This window comes from Megalops cyprinoides, chromosome 6 (genome assembly GCF_013368585.1).
Source record: "Megalops cyprinoides isolate fMegCyp1 chromosome 6, fMegCyp1.pri, whole genome shotgun sequence".
Lineage (NCBI taxonomy): Eukaryota > Metazoa > Chordata > Actinopteri > Elopiformes > Megalopidae > Megalops > Megalops cyprinoides.
In genome coordinates, this window is record NC_050588.1 from 31,740,515 (window position 1) to 31,760,956 (window position 20,442).

The 20,442-nt window shown below is 40.2% G+C and overlaps 1 protein-coding gene across 3 annotated transcripts in view; it reads left to right on the forward strand.

The window, feature by feature from the left end:
- gnas (GNAS complex locus) overlaps positions 1–20,442 on the forward strand; it is a 67,953-nt gene that overhangs the window by 26,326 nt on the left and 21,185 nt on the right. For all 3 annotated transcript variants that reach the window (XM_036531442.1, XM_036531445.1, XM_036531444.1), the window contains 2 exons: positions 13,563–13,617; positions 14,030–14,149. In XM_036531442.1, the coding sequence (XP_036387335.1) occupies positions 13,563–13,617; positions 14,030–14,149 (175 nt within the window). The remainder of the gene's footprint in view (positions 1–13,562; positions 13,618–14,029; positions 14,150–20,442) is intronic.

Consider the following 20,442-nt stretch of genomic DNA (forward strand, 5'->3'; position numbering starts at 1 on the left):
CTATGCTGCTCAGTTTTTATGGAATGGCTCTGCTAGGTTAAGAAGGCAGCACAGTTTCTATCGCAATCATTCAAGACATTTTCAAAGTGCTATATGTTAAGGCCAATTGTACATCAGTACATTTCTTGGCAAATGTTATCAGTGCAGACCATTACCAGTAGGCGTTTGAGAATTATACCTTTTCTAACTTATATTACAACACTGTTTTTTTTCCCTTTGGTGGGCCTCATTAGTGTTTGTAGGCATTTTGCTACTGAGACCGTCCTGAGCAGGATTTTTAGCGACCCGCATGCAAACCCGAATTGGTCCTGCCACTACACCCCCCCCCCCCCCCCCCCCCCCCCAACACTTTTCCAGAAGTTCATCCTGCCTCTCTGCAAATGTGCACTAGCACGAGTGACACACTCATTCACTTGTGCCTTTCTGTCGCCGGCTGTCAGATTGACTTATGCAACAGCAAACAGACATTATAGACAAACCAATGTATTGACGGACCGACTGACTATGGACTGTGAGCTGACAGCAAATTGCATAAAGATAGGTCATAGGCGGAAGTAGGCAGACACAGTGGCGGATGCAGGCTATCGGTAGATTGACACCCTTATTCTTTGTCCTACTTACTGAACTGTCCCACATAGTGCGGCTGACAGGATGATGGAGTACGTAGCTTTGTGGAATATGGGAGAGCACCTTAAAAACCCAAGTACAGTGTGCATGGAGGCTCGCTGCGAATGGCCATATCCCCTGCTTTCTCCCGCTCTCCACTTTCTTTTGCTTTGGGGATGTCAATAATCAACAGGTTTTCTGGTCTATCTTAAAGGGAATGTGAATGAAAATTAATATAAATTCTAAACGAAAAAGAAAATAGTACTGGGTATATAATATATTATATGTGTATAGGTATATAATAATATGATGTCCATGATCAACAGGTTTGCTGGTCTGTCCTTAAGGGATTATGAAAATTAATATAAATTCTAAACCAATTACAAAATGTTACTAGGTATACAATATATTATACATAATAATAATCTGAATCAGAGAATGTGTGAAACCATATGCAGATCAGTAACTGTGATAGGAAATTTTTTACTCACCCTCATCACAGCCATATTAGCATCCAGGCCCCAGATATGTTTGAAAGTGTCATGGTTGTATTGATGGCTGGAAAAAACTAAGCTGGTTTGCTGTTTGATTGCTTGAAATTCAGCTTCAGTTGTCTGAAATCAGACTTTTTATGTAGGGCTTATATCGGTTTTTGAAGGACACAACAGCCTCCAGAGAAAGCAGCAGTATGTTACAGCAACAAAACGGTATTGCTTTCCCCTGAATGTGATGCAGGCTATGTTTCTTTGGGGAATTCTGGCATTCATCATTTAATGCCTTTTCGAGGCAGTGCTTTAAAGGATTAATCATTGTCCAGCATGCCCTAGTGGACAATTGAGATGACAAAAGTGATCAAAAGATTTTTTTTTTTATTTTCTGTTTTTGGTTTTCTAGATAAATGTCAGAATTGTTGATGTAAGGATACAGGAGTAGGTAGTGAGAATTATTTTTGCTTCTGCACTTGACTTTCGTTATTAATGGTGGAGATGAATCGGTTATTCTTAGATTAACTGATTCAGTTCCACTCATTATTTATGTCCTTGTTTTGCATGTACCTCTTGAACTCATTTTTGCATGAAAGTGATACCCCACTGAGGACTGATGACACAGTCTGGAACTTTTGCTTCTTCAAAGTCAAAACAAGCACATATTTTGAGCTGTTGCCTGTAGAAGTAAGCAGCCTATCTCTGTGGCGAGGCAGACACAAGCCAAAGGAGACAGACAGAACTCAATGGCACTCAAAGGAAAGTTCATGGGAAAGCCATTCTTTGTGCCCCAAGTGTAAAATACACAAACTCCATTCACTTACTTTACTGGTTATTTCTTGCATTTTAACTTAATTTTAGTCTTTTATTCTGAAAATGATTTTTATTGTCATTTAGCAGATCCCCTTATGGAGCGTGATTTATAACTACACAAGATAAACGTGTACGACAATATCAATTAAAATTTTGAATTCAGAATTACTTGGTAGTATGTGTTGCCTACAGTTGACCATATGGAAACATGGAAACTGAAGGAGAACAGGCTGCTGCTCCTCCAGATCAGTTTGAGCACACATCTGATGTGTGTTTTGTTTGATTACTGCTGCCAGACCCAATTTAGAATAAACTCCAGAAAAGTCATCTGCAGCAAAATTATATGTATTAGCGTTTTGTTGTAGTTTAACTATAAGGTGTTCTACAATGTTCACCTGAGATCGCCTAAAATTCTCATTTGAGGGGAAAAAAAGGTTGGGTAAGGAGACATAACTTTTCTTCATTTACATTTATTCATTTGGCAGACGCTTTTATCCAAAGCGACTTACATAGGTTACAGTTCTTTACAATGTTATCCATTTATACAGCTGGATATTTACTGAGGCAACTGTGGGTTAAGTACCATGCCCAAGGGTACAGCAGCAGTGTCCCAGTGGGGATTGAACCGGCAACCTTTCGGTTACGAGTCCTGCTCCTTAACCACTATGCTACACTGCCGCCTGATGATAAATCAGGCTCCCTTGACTGCATTCGTATGTGCTCTTCCTTTGCTCAGTATATATGCAGTTAGGTTCTCTATCTGTAGACCCCTCTGCAGCACTGTTAGAATTGGTACTTTAACTGGCTTCACCACCCAGGTGAATGCGGTTGAATATCAAGGCGCTCCATGCACTGTGTTGCAGTTAGGGAGCCTCATTCATGGCGGCACATCTTTGGGGCAGTGAAAATGGCAATTATCAAGTGACCTTTCTGTACCTTCCCAAATTAAGATGATAAGAGATATCCTTGTTGCATTGATTATTTATGGGAGGTATGTACCATGGTGCGCAGATGAAAACACTGAGATTCGTCATTACGCATTGTCAGAATAAACGCACCATCTCCCTCTTGGCCAGCTTTTGGCCACATTGATTCTTATATCAGAGTAGGAGATGAAAGAGACTGGTCCCAGCTTGGGCTATGGTACAGTTGGAGGAAATGTAAATGCAACAGAAGTACATTAAGATATAGGGGTAGTGTAAACAAGTGTATTGTATAGTGTAGTGTATAGTGTATTGAAGACTGCACAGGTCAGTTGGGGTCGGTTCATTGTACCACTGGGGAGTCAAGGCAATATTTGGCAATGAAAAGGTAAAGAGAAGAGTTGGTGGCCATATACTCAGTTACATTGCAACCATCACAGCAAAAGGAGTATGTGAATCTCAGTCCTTTGAGTGCACACAGATACAGTCATAGTTCCCCATGATGTAGTTCTCACTGAGGTTCTGTGCTAGTCACAAACATTGGTTTTTCTATATACTTTTCTCTCCTTTATGCAGCCCTATATATTGCAACCTGCAGTTGTACACATAGGCGCACCTCACTGTGAGAACCCCTGTGAGAACTGAAGCGAGACAAATGCAATCTTCTGATACACTCACACGCAGCAAATTTTTCGCACTACAGATCACACAGTGCACTACAGTTGAGCGGGTGCTCATTGGAGGATAGGTGCTACTCCACTGATGTCACCCATGCAACTTGCAGGCGGCAGACGAATCACTCAATCAGGGTACCTGAGGCTGATCTGTCCGTCCCTATCTCGGGTGACTTGGTTTTTTTGTTTGTTCTACTGTCCTGATCATTGTCAAAAGATGACTTGGCCGGTTTGGAACCTGGGCTCAAAGGCTCAGCCTGCATTCAAAGTAAACACTTTGCCGACCAAGCCACTCAGGGCCCACAAACATTATTGTCACGCATATTCTTGGTAAATGAGTCAATTCAAAGGACAAGCATTTCTTTTTTCATACATTTGTTCACAAACCTTACTTCAGTTTAAAAGAAGCTTTTTATTTCTGGCCATCTAAAAGAAGGTGAATTTAAACTCAGATGGCACGATATGACATAGGCCTAGTTTTGTGTGCTTGTATGAAAGTGGCCACCTTTATTTCCTCAAAGCCCATGTCTTTATACTTTTTTTCCAAAGAGATTGTGGCTCATCTATAGCTTAAATAATTTGGCAGAGACAGGGACAGTTTTCTGCATAAATGAGTATAATTAATAAGGGATTCATTAACTTTGGGAAGATTTTACTGATTTAACTGATTTTTATTTGTATATTAATTTTACAGATTTAACTGATTTTTATTTTTATATTAATTTTACAGATGCTCTTGTTTTGCAAAGTTTTTGCACAGATAAAGTGCCCAGGGTTTATCTGTTAGAGCAGTATACATATATCATATTTACTTACACACATCAGCCTAATGATGATCTATGGCTACAGCATTACATTGTGTTTGTGTAGACATATACAGATATATTAGTGTAGCGATTTTTTAAAAATTGGACTGACTAATCAATGAAAGTTTCATTTTATAACTGAATTTTTTGTTCCTCTTCCTTCCGGCTACCCTGAGGTTGTTGTGCCCTGCATATTTATTGATGTGTTTAGTGTAAATAGCTTGTGAAGGAGGACAGTTAGGTTACTGCCTACTTGTCCTTTTTTAATTTTCGTTCATGCTGGAGTGTAATACTTAATGTGTACAGTCAAAAGTCTCCATATTACTGGGTTCAAGTTCTGAAAGCAAGGGAAGTTAGCTGCAAGTATCCTATCCCAAAGGTTAGTCTGTTAATGGAAGAAAATGAATCCTTTAAAGGAACTGAACAATCTGGTACATTAAACTAAGCAATCAGCTACCTAGCTAAAACCTAGGTACAGTCCAGTCTTAATGTGGTGCAAAAATGTGTCTTACTGTGTCATTTTATGTCAAACCTGTGTATCTAGCTCACTTAACTTGCTAGCTACTTCAGTAAGTAAGAAAATAGCAAGAAAGAAGTAAGAAAATAAGACATGCTTATTTCTGATTTTCCTGCTGCTGCATCAGGAAAAGGAAAAACTTAATACTTGGTCTGAGTGGTTGGTTTTGTTTGCTCTAAACTGAAAGTAAGAGGCTAACCTTTTCTTACTGGCTAGTAACATTCAAGAAACAGTGCAAACTTCAAAACCAATTAGGAAGTTATTATAGAACATAACACAAATGGCTAAACTGGACATCTCAGTCAAAGCAAGTTATGTATGCATACAATAAGTTAGCGTATCAGTTTAGGAACTTTAACAGTGCTGCAATGAGTAATGACAAAATTCTTCAAGCACAAGGACACCATTTTTGGAATGTCCAAATTACACATGAAACTAAACAAAAACAGTAAAAAATGAGATTAGGCTGATTAACAAACTATTAGCCAAATATTATTAATCACCTGTTTATCACCTGTTGCAGATCATTAGAACAGTACATTTCTGGGTAAAATGCAATAGGCTGACACTCTTGCTTATAAACTGTCAGGTATATTATTATTCGATTTCTCTAAGTAGCATGGCCCCTGTCAGTTTTTAAACAGATCAATGTGTGGATGGCCGAATAAGCTCCCCTCCTTTTGCATATTTAATTCACATTTGTACTATTGAATAAGTGTGCTCCTCTTCATCAGATTGCTGAAATGCAATTTCCTTCTTTGAGAATGTAAAGGTTTTTCTGTCTCTGCAATCATGCAAATGTTTAGGTCCATGCTATCATATAGCAATTTTTTAATCAGTGCAACTTTAAGCTGAAAGTGGGAGCATTGTCAGGCTTTAATTTATATGACTGTTATATAAATAAGTGGAATTTAATCCTGTTGTGCCTAAACCTGTGCAAATTTTCCCTTATTTTTGTCCTTGCTTTGATCATTTGAAATGGCTCATATGTCTAGGAAAATGGCTGACTCTCACTCTTGTGGAGGTTGTCAAGTGTCATTACCTCTGATTGGCAAGAGCCAATTGTTACTTCTTGGGATTTTGCAATGGCAGGAGCTGTTACCTCATTGTTCCATGACAAAAAGGGGACTATTTACTTTTTAAAAACATATTTTACTCTTGTGTTTTAATTGTTTCTCTGCATTTATCCCCTCACCTTCCCAGCTGCTTGTGTTTTCAGTTAGTTTAACCAAACTTGTGATATACGCTCAGATAATGCAGCCCTGTGGATTTGTGGAACCATTCTTAATGAACTTACAGTGAAACATTTCAAGGGAGTTTTCTGGCTGTCCCTGGATTACCTTGATCTCACTCTCCATCTGGGTCTTACCTCTGATCCTCCTGTGATTCACACCCTTGGTCTAACTGGATTTCACTTTATTTATTTATTTTTTAATATTAGCTTTAACACACCCCCAGTAAGAGATGTAGGTATGTCTTTGGAGCGCATGTCAATACCCTTTTACAGGTGTGTGCAGCAGTGTGCTGCCTGTGTGTTCCTGGGATTGAAATTGCTATCTGTACCATCAGGAACCACTCTCTATTACTGTATAGAGAAGCTTGCCTGGCTGAGGAGTGCCTTGGGGAAAAAAAAAGAGAAAGTTGAAAATACTAGATGCAACTCTCCTGTTCAACCAGAGCCAAACCATGGTTCTTTTTTCTTTTTTTACTTTGCTCTCACATGAAGCTTATTTAACTGCATTTCCCTGTTTGTCCAAGTACAGTGAGAATTGCGGAAAGTCTTGTCTGCAGTACAAGTTGCATAGGAATTGTGTTAACTGAGCCAGCCAGGAAAGCTATGTTTTGTTGCCCACGCTCCTGAGTGCCATCCATACTCTGAGAGTACGCTCTCTGAAACCACAGACAATTTCTGTGGTTTCAACAGACATTTTGTCATATTGTTTGTCAGAGGTGTGTAATGACTATAGAGCCTGCATTGTTTTTTTTTTTATCATCATCAGGTTGTTTAGAGAGTGGGTGCAGCTGTTGGATTTGTTACATTTGGAAAGCTGATAATACAAGAAAATTATGTGGTCATATGGTCCCAAAAGTGAATTTTGTCTCCCTTGTGACCAATTATGGAAGGGAAAGCAGTGCCCTTAAGATGGATGGATGAATTGAAAATATTTGCAGTTTCACCTCAGAAACTTTTTTGAATTACTCAAAAGCTTAAATCAACTGCCTACATGGCTATCTACATAAGTGGAGTGAAAAACTGAACACTGAGAATATGGCTGTCTCAGATTATAATTACTCACTCACTTAGCTGATACTGCCGTAGAAGAACCATGGCTTATTTTCTTACATCATGGACAGACTTAATTGGTTTAAACATATAAAGCTTTTTTCACTCGCCAACCCGCTGAACAGCACACCTGAATGTCACATGCCATTTATAATTTGTGTTTGTTATCGTTTGCAAAAAGGTGACAGATACCGTGTTTTAAAACATGTAGTGGAGATTAAGTTTCTCGAACATTTAGCTCTCTGTATTTTTAGGCCAACTGTTACCAGACCAAGAACCCGTCCGGAACATATTCTTTATAGGACTGATTGCTGTCTCATTGGTTTGGAGTTCTGCTTTCTCCTTCCGCGGGATAGAAAGTCAGTTAGCTAGCTGTAGGTTGTCAGCCTATGTGTTGCTTTACAGCTGTGCGTGTGTGTCTTTATGTGTGGGAGGAATGAGTTAGAGCTGGATATGAAACAATGCTGCAGCTTACAAGTGAGGGTATTTTACTTGTGAAATTGCGTGTATTGAGTTGGGTGTTGGGCGTGGCCTACAGTCGATTTTAGGCCCGTCATGGTAAAATTGGACATAGGACAGTGAGAGATGGTCAGTATGAGGTGGATACTACTGCTTTTAATCATGTTTGACAGCAGTGTATTTCCTTTTCTCCAGGCACAATATGACCGCTAAAGCCTGTGTCCCAGCAGCTTCTACTGTATGGCTGTTTCCTATTGACCTTTATCATTTATCAGCCGCAGCCCTTCCAGGCCAGCGCTGAAGTTTGCGTGTAAAGTGTCTGAACAGTATTGGCTGTGTTTGTGTGTAACTTTTTAATTTTACTGTTTGCTGTTACTGCTATGCATGGGTGGTGCATACCCATACTTAAGGCACCTGCCGTGTGCTGTCAAGCACAGGAACGTGTTCTTGAGAAAAGTTCTTGGTGAATTGGGTCAGGATGGTAAATGGGGTGGGGAAGCCCTATTGGGCGACAGTAGATCTCTTACTATGCAGTTTCATTGATTGGCTTTGTATGATGCACGGTTAATTTCAAGCTTGGGCAATGCTTCATTTGGGTCAAGGACACGTTAATGTGAAAGCTATGGAGGATGTGAGTGTGCCAATGGAGCAAACCGCTCCAAATGTACCGTCGTAACACGGGCCGTGAAAAGGCCGCACTTTCATGGCGGTCGAATGTTATCACATGGTTTCACCACACAGGAAAACAGTCAATAATAATGATGATGATAGTGATGTCAGTTATGGTAATGTCCTCATTTTACACTGAATGCTGTTGACCTGCTGGAATACCTCCGTGAATTACTAATTAAAAGTCAAGGTGAGGATGGCTGAAAGACACACTAAGGTTTGCTGTTTCTACATATTATCAGTTCATCTAGGGTGAGAGGTGTTTAGTGAAGACAGAGCAAGACTACAAACTAGAACATATCGCAAAGCTGTATCCATGCAGTTTTCTGAATTGTATCTTTAGAGCAGACCAGGACTGAGCTGTCAGAACTTCTTATGAAGCTATCTCTCATTCACTGCAGTACTGCATGGGTGTATTTTTATGTCAGGTGTACAGTAAGCTGTACCTTTATTTTTTATTCTACCAGTCGGTCATATGAAAGCAGTGTTTGTTTCAAGTGATGTAATGTTTCACTCAGTGTCCTGTATTGTTTTGTCGTAATTCCACAGGAAAGTGCTTCACAAAACAGTTGCTTCACATTATGCGGTTAACACAGTGTGGTCAGAAAATGTTTGTGTGTATAGTGAGTAGTAAGATTGCAGCAACAATTCATCTGGTGAGGGGATTTCATCTCCTTTCCATTCACATCAACACTTTCAGTTATGAGTAGTTTCTCTGCTTGTATCCCCTTTTTCACCCATCTTTAGTAATTGCCAATCACTACTTAATCTTGTCTTGCTAATACGACACAATATGAGGCAAGCAATCCGGTACTTCAGCACAAGGCTAGTTTTTGACACTGTAAGTCTCACGGTGGACTGCAGTGAAGTGGGAGCTCACCAGAGGATAAGTGCTACTCCACTGATGTCATCAGAGCAGCTCGCAGATGCCTGATGACTCACCAGGTGCTGAGAGAGTGATGTAATGAGGGAACCCTGGCCGGCCGAACCACCCCTGTCCTTGCTGGAGCAAAGCCAGTTTGTTTGGCCGCTGCTGGGCTCCTGGTCGTGACGTGGCCGAAGAGCTCGGCCTGCTCTCAAGACGAGCCCCTTGCCGTCTGAGCCACTCTGGAGCCCGGTCCGTGTTTGTACTTGTATGTGTTTTATTTGCACAGTCCTCAAGGAATGATGCAGAAACGATAACGGACAAACAGAGCCAGCTCAGGAAGGGACATAAAAGGTGAAGCAGGAAGCAGAATATGAGAGACCGGCCGGAGGAAAGAAGAAAATTTATTTGGGGAGAGATTAGCAGAGAGAATAAAATAAACTTAAGACCAGATATTCTAAAGTGAAAGGGGCAGCACGAATATAACAAAGGACTGTTTTGGAAAGCAGATAGTTACGTGTTCACTTGAAGAAACGCCCTATTTTTAATTCTTTTAAACCTTGTACGGTACGGCTATTTTTTGTAATTTGTACTGATAAAAGGCAAATATCAGGCAGCTTTAGAAACACTTGATATTTGGGGGCAGATATGTCTGTATGTTTTATGGTTCAAGAATACACGTCATTGTTTTTGAAAAGACTACTTAATATTGCCTGTTTCTTTGTTTATAACAATCCAACAAGTGTCTGTTTATGTCTGCCACCTATAATAAGACTTAAGGCTGTTTTTTGTAGTAGTAAAATTGAATTCCAGAAAACTCCCAAGATTCCAAGGAAGCTCCATTTAGCGTCTTCTTGTTGCTTAGTTTACAACTACAGTGGACAACTACAGCTTATTGTAATTGCATCCAGCCAGGAAGATGTGATTCTTATATTCTTCAGTGGAATTACAAATGAATGGATATAATGGGCATTGTAACGTAAATGTTTTTTTCATATTTAAATGAACATTTTCATTAGTTAAATTATTCAGATATGTTGATTATGAAATAAAGTAAAAATAAAAATGATGCCTCTTGTTAGGGATTCGGAGTAAGACACAATATCCTTAACTACATGTTGTTGTCAATGTGCCTTAGCTAAATCCCTTGAAACATTAAGTAATTTTGACTCACATTCATTATATTAGAGTGCCTCCATGATGATCGGTGCTGTGTTGGCTACGCCACTGGCATAGTCAGTGTTTGATTACAAACTGGTCTGGTGTGATGTGCAGCACCTCAGTTGCAGGTTCTTTTCCGGTTAGAATTTATTTTCTGTTTCCTTAATTCATCATAATGCTCTAGGTGTTGTACAGAATCTCAAACAGTGTAGACTATGGAATGCCCAGTTTCCCTATCTCTGTGAAAGTGCTTAATTGCAACTTTGACTGACTACGACTAATTAGTACATCCCATGCGCATTTATTGTTGGTTTCTACCACTCACAGCGAACATACAGTCTTTCAGTAAATCTTGCCTTTAGAATCTCAGGATGTTCTTTTTGTTGTGAGTCTTTCTGAAGTGTGTATCATACCAGGGCATACCATACCAAGACTTCGGTTTCATTGCCTTTCTCGTTTTATCTTCAGGAATTTTGCTGTGGTTTAATCCTCTGAAAATCAGTCTTGCGTGAGTGAGCCACAGAAGGCAGAGGTCTGTGGAAGGGGGCAGTAGCTTTGAAGATGTTGTGTGACATCATTTCCTGCCATATTGACATGTCACATTTCAGTCCTGCAAAAAAAAAAAAAAACTGAATTCAATCCCAGTTTCAGATTTAATCAGTTGATCATGCATATGCATTCTGAAGCTGTCTTGCCCCTACTCTACAAAAAAGGCTTGATGGATTGCCTGTAGTTTTCCGATATCAATGAAAATCAGCTGATTGATCCTCATGTGTGAGTGAACAAGTTGCTGATATTTTAGAATTAATAACACGATGACTGGGCTGCCGCATTTCCTCCCCTTTCTCTGGATGCCACCCACAGTAATAAAGACTATGTCAAAAATACATTTGCCTTTACCCAAGAGGAGAATTCTCTGAGAGTGGGCAAAATCTGATTTTTTTTTTCCCTCAGTATGGTAAGCCTGCATATTTCTGCATATGTGTAGCCACATGCAACAGCCAGTCTAATTTTAATCCTAAACATGAAAGTCATTCATACTTTCCTGAGGCTTACAAATTACCCTGTAATGGGGTTACGGGAATGTATTTTACCAAGTACAGGGACCCCAAGGATCATTGTCCTCTGTGGTCCACACTTCAAGGCACTTGTGTGCGAGACTGCAAGACCAGTCATGTGTGGTTTTGCTGCCCTCAAACTGGCACACAATGAGGCACTCACTCGGGCGCACATATCCGTGCACACACACACACACACACACACACACACACACACACACACACCCCTTTGTGGGGACCATGTGATTTTTTTTAATGACTATCATGTTGAAAAAGTAAACAGGGCCTTCTCAATCTACCTCCTAACCCAATAAGCAAGAGGGTGGTGTGGCTGTGTGGCAGGCTGCAGGCTCTCTCTCTTTCTCTCTCTCACTAGCTGTTATTCTTTCTTTATTTGTCCCTCCTCACCTCTGTGTGTGCCCTCTCTCTGCTTGCTGGTATCATGCACTTACCCTCCATCTCTTTTTATTCTTCCACTTCTCCCTTCATTTTGTTGTTAATTCCGTTTGTTCTGTTTTCCGACTCTAACCAGAAGCGTGCCCATCATTGTAGCTGTATCGCTGTATACGGTTACTGGTGGACATCAAAGACAACATTAAAATTATTTGAAGATAGTTTTTAAACATAGGGTTGGTAATGTCACTACTCCGGAGCTGCACAGATTACTGTCAAACATGTAGGCTTAGTTTTCTGACATAACAGTACAGACTAAAATATAAACGATCATTTCTAATCTGCATTCACCATCTCTTCCGTTTATTTGGGTCTCTTTGTCGGCTCTGTCCTTCGCTTTTCTCACACATCTGTGGCTCCCTCAAATTGAACTAGGGTCTCTGAGCTGCTGGTTTTATTGGCCATTCCTGCTACGCGCTATGTAGGGAAGAGCACTGAAACAAAGAAAAGTTCCTTCCGTTAGCACTTGCTGCAGTGGCTAGAAAGACGTCTCTGAAGAGTGACTTGTGACCTCATCTGTCACCTTTTACTGTTGGTCTCTATGCGTTTTATCTCCAAGCTTGAAATTGTGCTTCTGATTCAGGTTTTTTTTTTTTTTTTTTGCAATCATCACACAGTAAAAAGAAAGGAAAAAAAAACATTTTTCAATTTGTAAGGCAAAGGTCGTTTTAAAGGCAGGTTGTTCAATGCAAATGTTTTGCATGGCAACCCCCCCCAGACCCCAGAGTTTTACTTCTCCAAAGTCTTTCTTAGTTATTGTTTATTGATTGTGTATAAGGCCCACCTTTTGCACTCAACCAGTAAGATTTTGGGCAAGTTAAGTCATGTTCCAAGTTTAAACGAAACAAAAACATTTTTCATAAAATGCATTTGCATTTTGAGGAATTCAGTTTTAGCAAACTGAGCACATCTGTTGAAACAGGTAGAAGACAATTACAAATTATGTAAGCAACATGGAATTGTAATACAACATGTGATGAGGGTTATATGTTCTATAATTACTGTAAATATACATTTCTTTAAACGCACAGGTATATGTTTTGTCTTTATTTTTGATGGCGGTATTTAATTAATGTGTGGGAATGGCTGCATCATTGATAATTCTGCTGTTATTATATGGATTATTTAAAAATATTTGTCCATAATATTGTATGTGTAATGGTCATGTGCATGTTTGTTCAGACTGAGTGTGTCTGCTGAAGTACTTAATGACTGTCATGTTAATGATGGTAAAATAATAAAATGAAGCAATAAAGATGATAATAACAGCATTAACACAAATTGTAATAATAATCAGCATAATCACTATATAATAATAATAATGGTGATTATGCATGGTCCTAATGGACTGAGTTTGAAGGATGTCACAATATTTCTTGTCTGCGTTCACCATGTTTCCAAAATTGTTTTCAGGTTTTGTACATTTTTAGAGCTTGGTGCTACTCAGAAAGCTTTAGTGCTCCCTTTTATAAACAAACCAAAACTCCTGAAGATACCTGACACGGTGGATCTGATGTAACATAAAATAAGACCAAGAGCACTTGTAGTGCCAGCATTCTGAGCTCAACTTTCCCTTACAGACACTGAGGGTAACATAGTGGGAGTAAATAGCAACCTGATTAAAGGCACAACAACTAACCGCATTACTGTCAATAATGACAGCTCCTGGTGGTTGTTGGTACAACCATGTTATAACTTTTCTCGATTGTGTTGTGCTCTTTCTGTCAGCTCACTGGTCCGTGGAAAGTGTTGGAATTTCATCCGATTCTCTCCTGTCTTTGCTTTGCAGAGAGAAAAAGCAGAAAATTCAGGACATTAAAAATAACATTAAAGAAGCTATTGAGGTAAGTTGTGATGCATTTGCCTATGAGAACCATGAATTAACTATGAAAACTATGATTTAATTATATTCAAAGATAGCAAATTAGATATGTATACTTTTGTAAATCACAGTTCTGATCCTATCTCAAATAGTCTTGCTTCTGGGCATTTTTACTGGAAGTCCCTTCTACTGTGTAAGGATTTTTACTTTTACTTTTACTGTCACGTGTCGAGCTGTCTACTTCTAGACATTTGAGTCAAAAAATGGGACATTCTTCCATGGTATCAGAATCCAAGAACTTAGGAATGTTTAGTGGTTGGGCAGTGTGGAATTTTCTTGATTAACTTGTAACTAGACCCTGGCATTCTTGACTTGTATTTAAATGCTAGCTACTTAATAAATTTCTGCCTTTGTCTCTTCCTTTCTTTCTTTAGACTATAGTGACAGCCATGAGCACACTGGCCCCCCCAGTCCAGCTAGCCAGTCCTGAGAACCAGTTCCGAATCGAGTACATCCTCAATCTAGTGAATCAGAAGGACTTTGAGTTCCCATCTGTGAGTATCGGTGCATGCACACAGATGCATAAACAGTCTCAATTTCTGTACATCAAAAGGGAAGAAAGGTCTTGTTTAGGTCAGTGCATTGCCAATGAGCAAGACTGGAATAGTCTTGAGTGACAGCTGTCTGATCTTGTCCCCACACTGGGACCGGGTGTGTGTGGGTTTTACACATCTTGCTGATCACAAGATTGGCTGTAAAGTGGGTTAAAGAAGGATGAAAAAGGGTCTGGGGTTAGGGGTCCTTTCCTGTTTTTTGGATTCATTTCCCCCTACTTCTGAACTCTTTATGTAAGGGGTTTGTGTGGCTTGGTCCCTCCTATCTACAATTGACAACTTCCAGCTAAGTTCTTGCATATTCAGTTTAAGTCTCAGCTATTTGTCTCATGTCAGTCTAGGTACCGGAATCCTCTGGGCCCAAGTCAAAGTCTTCACCTTAATGAACCTCGATAGTACAAGCATGGCTTCTACCCTTTAAATGTTCGCCAGCGCTTTCCTAAAATCGTGGCAGTTACAGTTGTTTAGGTTGTTAGTACGGAATATAAATGAAGGGTTCTCCAAAGGGGCTGGGGAATGGCACCCATTTAAGTGACATATTGAGACACAATCCATATGAGGCCTATAGCTCTGCTCTGCGGTGACGGTAATTAGCAGGTACACTCCCACTGGGAAGCTGTTTGGGTAATTGAATGAGGCTCTCACCTGAGAGTCAAGCGTGCTGCCTCCCCATGCCACTCATTAACACTGATTGTGCTTAATAACCCTCGATGGCTCTCTCTGGGACCACACCTCTTAGTCACTGGAATTCCCCACCGCGCTGCAGACTGGTCTCCAGCCACCTGCACTGGCTTCAGCCTGGAAGCAGGTAGAGACCCTCATCAGCCTCGGTTCTGCTCCCTCCTAGGTTCAGATGGACCTCTTTGTGTTGCATAGCAATGCTTTGTCCAGTGGTACGCCCTCTGTATTAATGCACTGTAGAAGACGCACGGCGATCGCATGCTCTATGGTATCGCTGTGCCAGAGCTGATAGAGGATACAGGTGCTCCAAGCAAGGTTGAATGTGCAGTTGCTTTAGGGATCTGCATTTTGTCCTGTAAGTGTCAATTATATTTCAAGGTCAAGGGATGTAAAAGCATCCCAAAAGGGGAATTGTAGTTAATCATTCTGAAGCCAACCATACCCTGATGAAACAGAAAGATTGCAAGCAATTCATTTATATATAAGAAGAATTCTCGAAATGTACGTTCTGCAAAATAGAGCTATCATAGTTTACTGTGTCTATTGTTTTTTTTTTACAACTAGCTTGTTATCACCCTTTAATATAGCTAGTTATTCCACCAGACAATATGGTATAATAGTTAACGAGAGTTTAGTTAACAAGTTAACAAGCTTCAGACATCTTTAATTCCAGGTACGCCTCCAGACACATTTAGCTAAATTACTGCTTGCACATGCAAAAAACCTTTGCTTGAAAGTTGCAACCAATATTTTTAGCACCAACTGGCAAGTTTAGTAAAACTGGTAATTTATTTTTTTTGGTCAGTGGAACCTGATGCAGTCAGAGGTGTGGCGATGTATAGCATATTGAGTTTAAAAGTTATGCAGAAGCTAGCTATCTACTGTAGCTTGCCAAGCTGGATCCTAGTAATGTTTCCTAATAATCCTAATTTTTGTTTTAATATGTAACAGCTCAGCTCAAGACAAATAGCTACAATAAATATTTTAGCTGTAGAAAAAGTTTATTTTCCAGGACTTTCTAGTCAGCTAAACTCTTGCATTACAAAAAACATAGAAAAACATCAAACTGCTTCAAAATATAAGTGGTGTTCAGGCCTTTTTCTCACAAAGAATTGTAATCTAACAGGCAAAAACCCAAAAGCATATAGTGGCCATTTAAAACTGAGTTGCCATTGATTGAAAATATATTACGAATGTCTACTCATATTAATTGTTAAAAAATGACTCTGATTCTGTTCCTTTAACTAGATGTTGACAACCCACATACAGTATAATCAGATATTACTTAATTATACTCTTGGAATTTTAAATATTATACCTCGAAGTGTAAATATTATACATATCCTGTAGCAATCATTCTTGACACCAACTTTTGTTAACAGCGCATAGAAATAACAAGGTGGTGATTACTTGGACAGATCAACATTCAGGGAACATTGTGATTTGCTCCTTAGTTGCAGTTATTTGTCATGGCAAGTCATGAAAAAAATATCAGTAATGCAGTTTTTTTTTTTTTAATTGAAGTCATTTGTAGGACTAATTGAAGGATGTCTCTATAGCCTTTATTTCAGTGTGGTTCTTTTGTCTTATTTAGCCATATTTTGCTACCTGTAACCTTAGGCATCGATAATTAACACAATCCCTATCCTCAAAGAAAAGGCTGTCCTTCTACCATAGCATTCATGTAGCATTCATACTCTGTATGGTTTATTTGTTTTCAGTAGTTTTATGATGATGTCTAGGTCTATGTGCCTTGGAGTGGTCAACTCTCCAAACTAACCCTGGAGTACTACCACTATGTTCTACATGTAATCTATAGACTACAAAAAAAGCAAATTAAATCAAACATATACTACTTTTACTAATCTTTGACTCTTGTAATTTAGTTTACTCTGGCCTTTTTATGCATAGTATTTTTCATCTGAGTAGAACAGTTGCCTTCTGCCAGTCATGTTATAAGTTTAAGACAGCAGGTGGGTTTTTTTTCTCCGTTTCATACCTAGAGGTTAGAACCGTGATCTTTTCCTCAGGAATGATCAAGAAGACCTATTAAAGCTGTTCAGTGAGAAGTACAGAATTTGTAATATTACCCAGCATTTTTTGCAGTGAATTGCAGTGAACGTGCGAAATCAGATTAGTCACATGGTGAGATGAATGCTTACTTGAAAACCTGATTGTAAATTGGATCATATGTCAGTAAAAGTTGAGTAAGCAAAATGTGGTAGACTAAAGAAATAGACAGATTGTTAGGTGTATATTCAGTTTAATCTGTCAGTATTTAAGTTTGCAAGTGCTTACCTGTGAAGCGCAACATTCAGAGCTTTTAACATTCATATGTGATTCACAAGTTGATATTTAGATTAAAATTATTATAAGAAAGTACAAAATGTTGTGTGTCATAATTGTAGAAAGCATTTCTGGAGAAATGGAATGATCAAAAAAGTAACTTTCTGAAGGTGTTATCTTGTTTAGATGGTATGTTTCTAAGTTGCACTTTGGATATCTGAAAATAGCCATGTCCTTCCAAGTGTTTACCGTGACACAACAAATTAAATTGTGGAAATTAGGTAGATTTGAAAGTGCTAACAACTTCTGGATAAAAACAAATTTGGCTTCTCGGAGCTCAGCAGATGCTACCATTGTCTTTCTTTGAGCTTGGAATAACTGGGTTTTAAAAATAGTGCTCTTTCTGGGGCCAAGGGCAGTGTCCCTATCAGCATAGGGAACACTCGTTTATACTTCCTGGTTGTACCTAGTTTTAAACTAGTGTTGACTGTTGAGCAGCTGCAGTCGGCCTTCACCAGCACATCGCCCAATCCCGTGATTCCCCTCACTAGAAGATTGCCCAATCCCATGACTCTCTTTGTGTTCGCTATGGCTACTTCTCACACAACATAGCAATACCCCCAAAAACGGTAGCTTCTGGACAACAACTGCCATTAGCAGAGTCCAAGTTTTATGTTAGGTTTTTGTGTCCAGTGAATTTTAGGAACTGCACAATGATTTAGACATTAATTCTAACGTTAGCTGCTGTTTTTGTAGGTATGTGACATTTACATACCTGAGTTTCACTACAGTTTCTCATCCACATTGCTTTATTTTTGATTAGTTACTGTCTGAACTGTTTCCTGCCTACCCTGTAGATAACACCCCACATCAAGTATTAAACAAGTATTAAACAAGTATTAAAAATAAAACATTGGGCCCCGTGCACTGTTTAGTGTGTTTAGTGTGCGATTCATACATAGTCTCTGCGTGGGGTCTTAAATCACTGAGTGCATGTTGAATCCACGGTGCTGTTCTGAACTGTCCAGCTGGTAGAGTCGGCGTGATGTCGAGACGTTTCGTGAGAACAGTGAGGGCGCGCACTTGGGCAGGGAGGATACTGTGGCAGGGACGGAGTGATAGGCAGCGGCCCCACCCTCCTCTCTCCGCTGCTTCCCCTCAGGGCCTGCTGGGAACCGGTCTGACTGGTCGACTGAGTTGCGCTTTGCTTATGGGAGGGGAGAGGCAGGGAGAAGCAGAGAGAGAGAGAGAGAGAGAGAGAGAGAGAGAAGAGAGAGAGAGAGAGAGAGAGAGAGAGAGAGAGAGAGAGAGAGAGAGAGAGAGAGAGAGAGAGAGAGAGAGAGATTAGGTTAGGAGTGAGGAGGGCTGTGTCACCGGCATGTATACAAACATATGTGACCCGCAGGAGCTGCAGAGGTGTTTACCATTTCTTCGGCCTTGTTGAGAATAGTACGTGTGCACACCAGATCTGGAAAGATCATGCCTCGGCGCGGTCCGTAAAGCCCAAAGCCGGTGAGCGTCAGGCCATGGGTCGAAGCCCGGCAGGCCATCCAGCAGCACGTTGGTTTGCGCCAAGCGGACCCAGCGCGCCGGCCTCCATCAGGGCGGGGCAGCTGTGAAGACAGCAGAGAGCCCGGGCCAGGGCAGCGGGCGCTGCGCAACAGCCATGCCTTGTGCGAGGACAATGCCGCCCATTTCTCCGCGAACTGGCTGAACCGTTCTATTCATTGTCCTTATCTGTCTCCTCTCCTCCTCTTTTGCCCCCCCCCCCCCCCATGTAACCCTTTGCGCTCAGAGAGGCTTCTGTCAGTCACCAGGTCCGTGGGCTGGTGGGCCACGTACTGGATTGCTGCGGTTCAAACGCCCATTCCCCTCGGCGGCGCATTTCAGGATTGCAGTGGGCTTAAAAGCTCTGAAAAACGTTTCATTATTTTCTGCCGGAGTTTGTTTTGCCAGTTATTTTGTATTACAGAACCAAATGTGTACTTCTGCGTGTTGAGAAATGTTTCTCTTCGGTGGTAAGGAGAGTCACCTATTTTACTTTGGCCCATGTCAGATTCAGAGGTTATACAGCATCCTCCTGTGTACTGTCATTTCCTCTGCTCCAAATTCAGCTTTACAAAACTCATCCATGCTTAAAGCTGGGCACCAAGAGACCCAGTGAGGTCTCCAACATAAGCACAAAGTGAAACATAGTGAGTCTTTTATGTTTTCTGCTCTTGGTTATACAGTCCAGTGCTCTGATGTCTAACCAGGGCCAGGATCTTGTTATTGGTCCTCACCCTCCTAAATTTCTGGAGTGTTTAGGTTAGTTGTTTTGGCACTAGCTTGACCATGGTTTTGTTATTCACCACATCTCTAGTTTTATACTGTTCGTGTAACTACAAATTTACTGTATGAGTTTATATGGTGGTATGTTCCTGGTTTTATGATGCATTTCATGTTGATGGTTGTCCAGAAAAGTACTCTGTGCAAGACCAAGCACCAGAACACAGTAAGATATTCAAAGCAAATGTATCTTTCTGTCTCCTCTTGTAAGACCATCTTTGATTACAAGAAAGAAAATAAGAAATACTGCCATGCCGACAAGCCTGTGGACAGAGGGAAACAATATAGCATTCAGTTGCAGCCCAGAGGATTGTGGGTTGGCCACAGTAATGTAATAAGGAGTTACTGCCGAAGGTTTTTTTCCCCCCTTAAAGTGCATGTGACTGATTATAAAGGAAGCCTCTGTTACTGTGACACTTAGTGAGTGCTCCTTTTTGGAGGGGGTGTAGATTTGTACAGTTGACCAGATAGGAGAGAGGATCTAAATTAAGGCATTTTTCAAAATGCACTCCAATCATATGCCTGAGATTTCTTTACAGATAGATACTGAATATAAAAGGTTAAGTGTTACTGCAGCCAGCGCTTTTGTGACAAGCAGTGCACAGCAGCACACTGTAAAATTGTTTAATGAAAAAATTCAGTAAGAATTAAAGCTTTTTTACTTAAGATCTGAGTTGCACCTAGGTGTGTGTGTGTGTGTGTGTGTGTGTGTGTGTGCAAGATCAGGCAACAGATGAAGACAAAGAGGTTTGAAAATATGAAACAATACATGTGTGCAACACTGATTAATTGCAATTTGTGGTTTTCCTACGTAGAAAATGAGGGTAATCCTTAAGTCAAGGCTTTACATATTTCGGGAGAAAACTCACTGAAATGCTCAGGGTTTCATGAAGCTAATTAATTATTTGCTTTATGTGTTTATTTATTTTTTGTATTTT